General features: G+C 34.0%; 1 protein-coding gene across 1 annotated transcript; it reads left to right on the top strand.

Annotated features, from left to right (window-relative positions):
- The first annotated feature begins 2,829 nt into the window (after positions 1 to 2,829).
- LOC135139435 (choline transporter-like protein 1) lies at positions 2,830 to 5,656 on the top strand. Its single transcript, XM_064069667.1, has 13 exons — positions 2,830 to 3,119; positions 3,353 to 3,398; positions 3,445 to 3,713; positions 3,766 to 3,828; positions 3,884 to 3,950; positions 4,003 to 4,066; positions 4,116 to 4,224; positions 4,272 to 4,473; positions 4,521 to 4,756; positions 4,805 to 5,028; positions 5,122 to 5,288; positions 5,336 to 5,419; positions 5,469 to 5,656. Exons 2-13 carry the CDS (start codon positions 3,363 to 3,365, stop codon positions 5,604 to 5,606), a joined length of 1,659 nt encoding a protein of 552 aa, XP_063925737.1. The 5' UTR covers positions 2,830 to 3,119; positions 3,353 to 3,362; the 3' UTR covers positions 5,607 to 5,656.
- Positions 5,657 to 7,480: the final 1,824 nt, after the last annotated feature.

The raw sequence follows: 7,480 nt of genomic DNA on the forward strand, positions 1-7,480 counted from the left end.
TAATTTAAAGGAACTTGGAGATCTTTGGTGTTTTAATTTGAAAAGAATTCAAAAGAGTCGAATACTTCTTTGTTTTTGGAAGAATTTGAAAGAATCATACGGTAACCATATGTTTTATTTTAAAAGAATTTGAAGGAATTTTGTGATTTAAAAAATTGTGGAGGCCCTTGGTATTTTATTTTGAGAAATTTTGGGGTCATTTGGTGTTTTGTTTTTGAAAAAAAAAGAAAAACTCTTGAAATTTTCTAGAGTTTTGTTTTGAAAAGATTTGAAGGAATTTTGGGGTCCCTTGGTGTTTTGTTTTTGAATAAATTTGAAGAAATCTTGATAGTTCTCTAGTGTTTTAATTTTGGAATGATTTTAAATAACTTTGAAGGGTCGCTGTGTTTTATTTTGAGAAATATTTGAACGAATCTTAGGGTTCCCAAGTGTTTTATTTTTGGAAGAATTTGATTTGAACGCATCTTCGAATGTTTTGTTTTTGGAAGAGTTTTAAAAAATCCTGAGGGATCGTGGTGTATTATTTTTGGAGAAATTTTTGATATTGAGATTCCTTCGTGTTCTGTCTTTAACAGAATTTGAAAGAATCTTGGGCTCCCTTGTGTTTTATTTGGAAAAGAATTTGAAGATATCTTGAGGTTTCCGGTGTTTTATTTTTGGAAGAATTTGAAAGAATCTTGATATTTTATCCCGAGAGTTCTATTTTTAATGGAATGTGAAAGCATTCTGATGTCTTCTGGTGTTGAGTTTTTGAAAGAATTTTAAAGAAACTTGGAGGTCCTTCGTGTTTATTTTGAGAAGTTTTCTAAAGAATCTGGTTTTCTGTCTTTGGAAGAATTTGAAAAAATCTTGCTGCAACCGTTCTTTTATTTTAAGAAGAATTTGAAGGAATTTTGGAGTACCTGGTGTTTTACCCTTGGGCAAATTTTAAAAACTTTTGGGGCCCCCTGGTATTTTATTTTGAGGAATCTTGGAGTCACTTGATGTTTTGTTTTTGAAAAGGTTTAAGGAATTTTGGAGGTCATCTGGTGTTATGTTTTGAAGAAATCTTAAGTAAAGGTGTTCTGGCGTTTTTTTTAAGAAAGAATTTGAAACAATTTTGGGATTCCTTGGGCCTTTGTTTTTGTAAAGATCTGAATGAATATTGAAGTGCCTTGGTGTTTCATTTAAAAAAAAATTCAAAGGAATCTATCTTGAAGTTCCATCCAATTTTATTTTTTAGAAAAATCTGGAAAAATTGGGGGTGCCTTGGTGTTTTATTTTTGAAAAAAAGTGAAGGAATCATGGAGTCCTCTAGAATTTTATTTTTGGAATAATATTAAAGAATTTGGAAGACTTCTGGTGATTAATTTTAAGAAGCATTTGAACGCATCTTCAAGTGTCCTAATGTTTTGCTTTTAGAAGAAATTTGAAGAATCCTGGGGGCCCCTGGTGTTTTATTTTTGGAGACATTTTTTGAAAGAATGTTGAAATTTCCTTTTTTAAAATAATAAAATTTTTATTTTTAAAAAGAATTTGAAGGAATCTCGAGGTTTCCGATGTTTTATTTTAGGTCTCTGGTGTTTTATTCTTGGCAGAATTTGAAAGAAATTTGGGGACACCTGATATTTTATTTTTGGAAGAACTTGACAGAATTTTGCGATCCCCTAGTGTTCTATTTTTAAAAGAATTTGGTAAAATTCTGACATCCTCTGGAATTTAGTTAAAAAAAATTAAAGGAACTTGGAGACCCTTAGTGTTTTACTTTGAAAAGAATTCGAAGGGATCTTAGGCTGCAATGATTTTTCGTTTTTGGAAGAATTTGAAAGAATCTTGCGGTAACCATATGTTTTATTTTAAAAGAATTTGAAGGAATTTTGTGGCTTAAAAAGTTCTCGAGGCTCTTGGTATTTTATTTTGAGGAATTTTGGCGTTTTGTTTAAAAAAAGACAAAATCTTGAAGTTTTCTAGAGTTTTGTTTTGAAAAGATTTGAAGGAATTTTGGGGGTCCCCTGGTGTTTTGTTTTTGAATAAATTTGAAGAAATCTTGAGGTGAGGTGTTCTGGTGTGCGTATTTTTGGAAGAATTTGAAGAAAATTTAGGGTTCCTCTGGAGTTTTGTTTTTTTAAAGAATTTGAAGAAATGAGGGGTGCCCTGATGTTTTGTTTTTGAAAAAATTTGAAGAAACCTTCGTCTCTAGTGTTTTAATTTTGGAATAATATTAAATAACTTTGAAGGCCAGTTGCGTTTTATTTTGACAAGTATTTGAAGGAATCTTGGGGTTCCCAAGTGTTTTATTTTTGGAAAAATTTTACAGAACATTGAAGAGTTCTGGTATTTTATTTTGAGAAAAATTCGAACAAGTCTTAGAGTTCCCTGGTGTCTTGTTTTTGGAAGACCTTGAAGAAATTTTGCCATGTCCTGGTGGTCTTAAAGGCCCTTATTGTTTTATTATGAGAAAAAATTGAAGAATTCTTGAAGACTTCTAGAGTTTTGGGGTCCCCATGTGCTTTGTTTTTGGAAAAATCTGATTAAATATTGGAGTGCCCTGATGTTTTATACCCAGACGAATATAAGAATCTGAGATTCTCCTGGTGTTCCGTTTTTGAACTAATTTTTAAAAATGTTGAGGTTCCATGGAGTTTTCGTTCTTTGAAGAATTTGAAAGAATCCTGGACTCCCCTGATGTATTTTTAGATGAATTTCAAAGACTTTTGGGGCCCTGTGGTATTTTCGTTGGCATCACAATAGACCGAAAAAATGTTATTCACATACAAAACTTGTTGACACTTGCTGCAGTTAATTACTTGGTTTATCTAAATCCAGTTATCAGCTGTACTAAACCACAACTTCAGAAAAATGTTAATCAAACACGCCCTTGATGCGGTGGCTTCAAAAATCACACCCAAACCTTATTAAAATGACTCACAACAAAATCAGTGAGTAAACTTTCAAGAAATGTCAAGACCAATTTCGAGATAACACGAAATCAAGAAAACAAACAGACAGACAGAATAGACGTTCCCGTATTACGACGATTTTGAGTAGTGTTTATTGCCGATAAGATTACCACTATCACTCACGAAAAATTGTGTCATTCCTGCTGCCACTACAACTCGCCGGACTGAAACTCTACCCTAGTAAGTTCTTTCTCTGATAATAATTCTAATCTTAACCAAATATGTAACAAGTGACGCCGTCGCAACCAAGGTTAAAAATGTTTAGACAATTTTCACCAAAACCGTGTTTAGAATGCCTCCATTGTACACATTTACACAAAAACAAAACACAATTTTTGCGAACTTAATTAACAATTTAATAGCGATGTTGGCGAATTCCAGCCGTGCTAAATTTTCTACTATTCGTATTTAAGGTACCACAAAATGGGGACTACGTCGAGCATTTTGAGAGAGCAAGAGGTAAGAATGTAAAAATTGCTTCGTTCCACTGACGCCCTTATTACAGCTAAACGAATTTCGAAAACTCAATCCCGACGAGGAAACCGATTTCGAACTGCCGATACCGCCCGAAAAACGCAAACTTACGGACAAAAAAGGATTCGTAATTTTTGGAATTTTGATGTTAATTTTGGTTCCATTCATGATTTATACGTTGGTGAAATCGGACATTCGGAGGATCAGGCATGGTATTGATAGCTGTGGTAACATTTGTGGGGTCAAAAACTCAAAAGTTAGTGGAGTGGAGTGCTCAGGGCAGGATTACACAAACATGCCGTAATTTATTTTTTGAAAAAAAAAAACGGTGATATTTTAAGATTCGTTTCAGGTATGTCAAAGTTAATGTACTTACGAATGAAAAATCGTGTACGGATGAATGCCCACCAGGCTAGTAAGTAGTTAGTAATTTTATGTTTTATTAGTTAGTAACAAATGGGTTTTTGCAGTATTCAAGGTGATAACTCCTGCTATGGTGGAGACCCATTTACAGGAGATGTGTCTATAGAATCAGTCGTATGTATCTAAGCAGTGGAATTTTTAACCAAAATAAAAATAACTCTTTTAGGACCTCTGGGTTTACTGCTTAAACTTGTGGTGGAAGTTTATAATCATAGCGCTTATTACAACAGGTAGTGTCTAATTTAATTTGATCAATCCTCTAATAGTAACTTCTTCTAGTTCTATGCAGTTTGACTTTAATTTTATTCAGATATTTCCCTGGAGTCCTAGTCTGGGGGGTTTCCATTCTTAGCTTAATTGTAGCAATTGCACTAACTGGAATTTTCTGGTACGTACTTATTTCACATAGATATAGATGACATTTTTTCTTTATAGGTGGGCAGTCACTCAGACCCGATCTGGAGACCCCGACAAGCCAGGATTTATAGCGCTTGCCCTCATATCAACCATATTCACCATCAGTATCACCATTCTATTCATTTTTCTGTTCAGAAAGCTCCAGCTGATTATTCTCTTGTACAAAGAAACCACAAAAGCGATGTTCGCCATGCCAGGAATAATATTTTTACCAATCTTGGTACAACTTCATCATTGAAAACGTTTATATTGATTTTTGTGTTATAGACCCTGGTTTTGCAACTCTTGGTATTAGCTCTCTTGGTCACCACCACAACATTCATGGGAACGTCAGCAGAACTTAAAGAAATCGAAAACAGTGGCAACTATTTCTACGAAACTAACGGAGTGGTGAAATTTACCATGGTTTTCAACGTGGTTGTTACCATATGGGCGCTACAGTTCTTCGCGGGTTGTCAGTATATGGTGATAGCCGGAAGTGTGGGTCAGTGGTTCTTCAAAGGGTAAAACGACTGTCGGTACCGAGGGTTTAAATTAAGACTATGTTGTAGCGACCCTTTGAAAGCTCCCATAGCTACCAGTTTTACCAACACGATGAGGTTCCATCTAGGGACTATAGCGTTTGGTTCCTTTATTATCACTCTGGTGGCTATCATTAAAGCGCTAATAAAATCCCTCATTAGTAACGCGAGATTAAGATGGCTTGTGGACTGTTGTTGTGGGAATATCGAAGCACTTTTGAAGTTTTTGTCGAAAAATGCCTATGTAGAAACGGGTAGGAAAAATATTTAGTAGTTTGTAGCGGGGCTTCTAGCCCACTTTGACCTCATTTGACCCCAACACCAATCACTTGTACCGATTGTTCCAGCAATATATGGCCAGTCCTTCCTCAGGTCCGGAAGAAGAGCTGCCAAATTACTAATCACTAACCTCGGAAGCGTCATCGCTATCAATTACGTCGGCGATTTTATTCTAGCAATGACCCAGTTTTTGATTCTTGCAATTTCAACAGCGATTGCTTATGGAATTTTCCTAGTAAGTATTTTTTTTACTATGTGAAACATAAACCGATTTTTTTCTAGAATGAATCTTTCGTTGTGTTACCCACAGTCTTCGCTTTCATTCTCAATTTGCTTATTGTCTTGATCGTATTTAGTGTTTTTGAGGTAAGTCGCTAATTATAAAAAAAATATTTTTTGAAAAATCCATTTCCAGACGATTGTTGACACTCTGTTCATTTGCTTCTGCGAAGACACCGCTCTTAACGATGGTAGTGAGAGTAAACCCTTTAAAATGACGACAGGTTTTAAGCAGTTCATGGACAAGTCGCAGCAAGTTTACGAACGGAATTAGGGTTTTTTAATTTTTTGTTCATTGTAAAAATAGATATTAAAAAAATTTAAGTTTGTATTATTCGAATACATTATAACGCAGCGGGGCACCATCTTGTTGTTGTAATTATCTGTTAATCTCATCAACACGTGTGATTCATCATTTATTTTGTTTAAGTACGTGAAATGCAAGTCACTTGTGCATTATTTTTCATTTAAGACAGGTGTGAGTAATTTCCGTTTGAGATTTTAACAAATCGATAAAACTGATTTGTTTGTGAATGGTTGGGGTTAAGTTGGTGTCAACGCATAATCAAAAATCTCTCAAAGACAATCAAAATGTTTAGGTTATCTAAGATTAATACCACAGAAAGCAAGTAATGCGGAGTTTTCCGAACCGTATTCAATTCAAATGTATTCAGGGTTGATGAAATACACGTGGAAAGGATTGATTTATTAAACATCGTACTGACCTCTTTGTGGGTTTTAAATCAATAACTTACTAATGTTGTAGTAGAGGTAGGTTAGAACAGTTTGCGTACAATCTTTGTCAATTAAAAAAACACCAAAAGTGCCTTCTTTTGGAAAATTACAACCGGCAACACTGCACAGTATTAAAAAGATTAAAAAAGGGAAGAATGAGGAGGTAGGTATGAGAGTTTACAAAGTATTGGCACTACAATCATGTTGATCATTGACACTTTAATCACATTTAGTTTTCAAGTAAAGTCAAATCAAAGTTTTGATGTCGAGATTATTTAAAATTTTAGTAGAAATTTTGGTTTTGACGATTTGACACTGAGATTTTCAACACATGACTCACCTGGATAGCGATCATTTGAAAGTCATAAACGACAACTACATTGTGCGTAAGAAGTGCCATAACAATCGTTATCACTTTATCGCACTACAATGCATGATTCATTTTATGTTTTGGTATCGGTTTCATCTAATAAACATAAAAACAACCACTGTAAATATTGTTATGTTCACTTGAAAAAAGTTGTCATGTTGTAGATTGTCTGAAAAATAATGCCAACACTTTTTCCACTGCAAACAGTGTTGTTGAGTTTTGATATTAGTCACGGAGATTTTTTCGAGTGGTCAGTTGTAGTTGATAACATTGCCAAGGGCGCACGTACATGAGTGTGAGTCGGTTGCAGTGGAATTTAAAAAACACATTTTTTCACTGAAACTGATGAGTGATGAAAAATATAGTTTATATAGGTTATAGTTTTAAAATTAACAGAATGTAAAAACGTGTTGTCGTTTTTTTGGTCAACTTTTTTTCCGTCTTGTTACTATTTTTGTGGTTTTTTGGCGATTTTTATTTTGGGGTATTTTTGATAGTTCTTTTTGTCGTCTTTTCCGTTGCTTTTTTCTTGAATCGCTGTTTCGTAATTTTTTTTCCCCTTTTTTTGTCGCTTTTCTGTCGTTTTTTCGTTTCTTTAGTCGCCTTTTTTGTTGCCTTTTCCTTTATTGCTTTTGTAAACTGCTTTTTTTATTACTTGAAAGAAAAAGTTTATGGTTTTTTGGCCGTTTTTCTGCCATTTTTATTTCACATCTTTGTTTTTTTGCTCTTATTTTTGCCATGATTTTTGTCGGTTTTATTGGTGTCTTTTGTGTTGGAACTTCTTTCGCCCTTTTTGGTAGTTCATTTTTACCCCTTCTGCTTGTACTTTTTTTGATAAATATTTGTCATCTTTATTTTCCGTCTTTTCACTGTTTTTCATCACTTTTTTTGTAGCATTTTTTTTGAGAGTTTTTTATGGTCCCATTTCTTGTCGCCTTCTATGTAGCTTTTTTTACCGTCTTTTCTTGTCGTTCTTTTATTCATCTTTTTCTTTCACTTTTTTTGTTGCTTCATTCATCGAATTTTTAGCGATTCTTTCTTGT

Source organism: Zophobas morio, unplaced genomic scaffold, assembly GCF_036711695.1.
Source record: "Zophobas morio isolate AGI-343-1 ecotype UQ-CSIRO unplaced genomic scaffold, CSIRO_AGI_Zmor_V1 ptg000031l, whole genome shotgun sequence".
Taxonomy (NCBI): Eukaryota; Metazoa; Arthropoda; class Insecta; order Coleoptera; family Tenebrionidae; genus Zophobas; species Zophobas morio.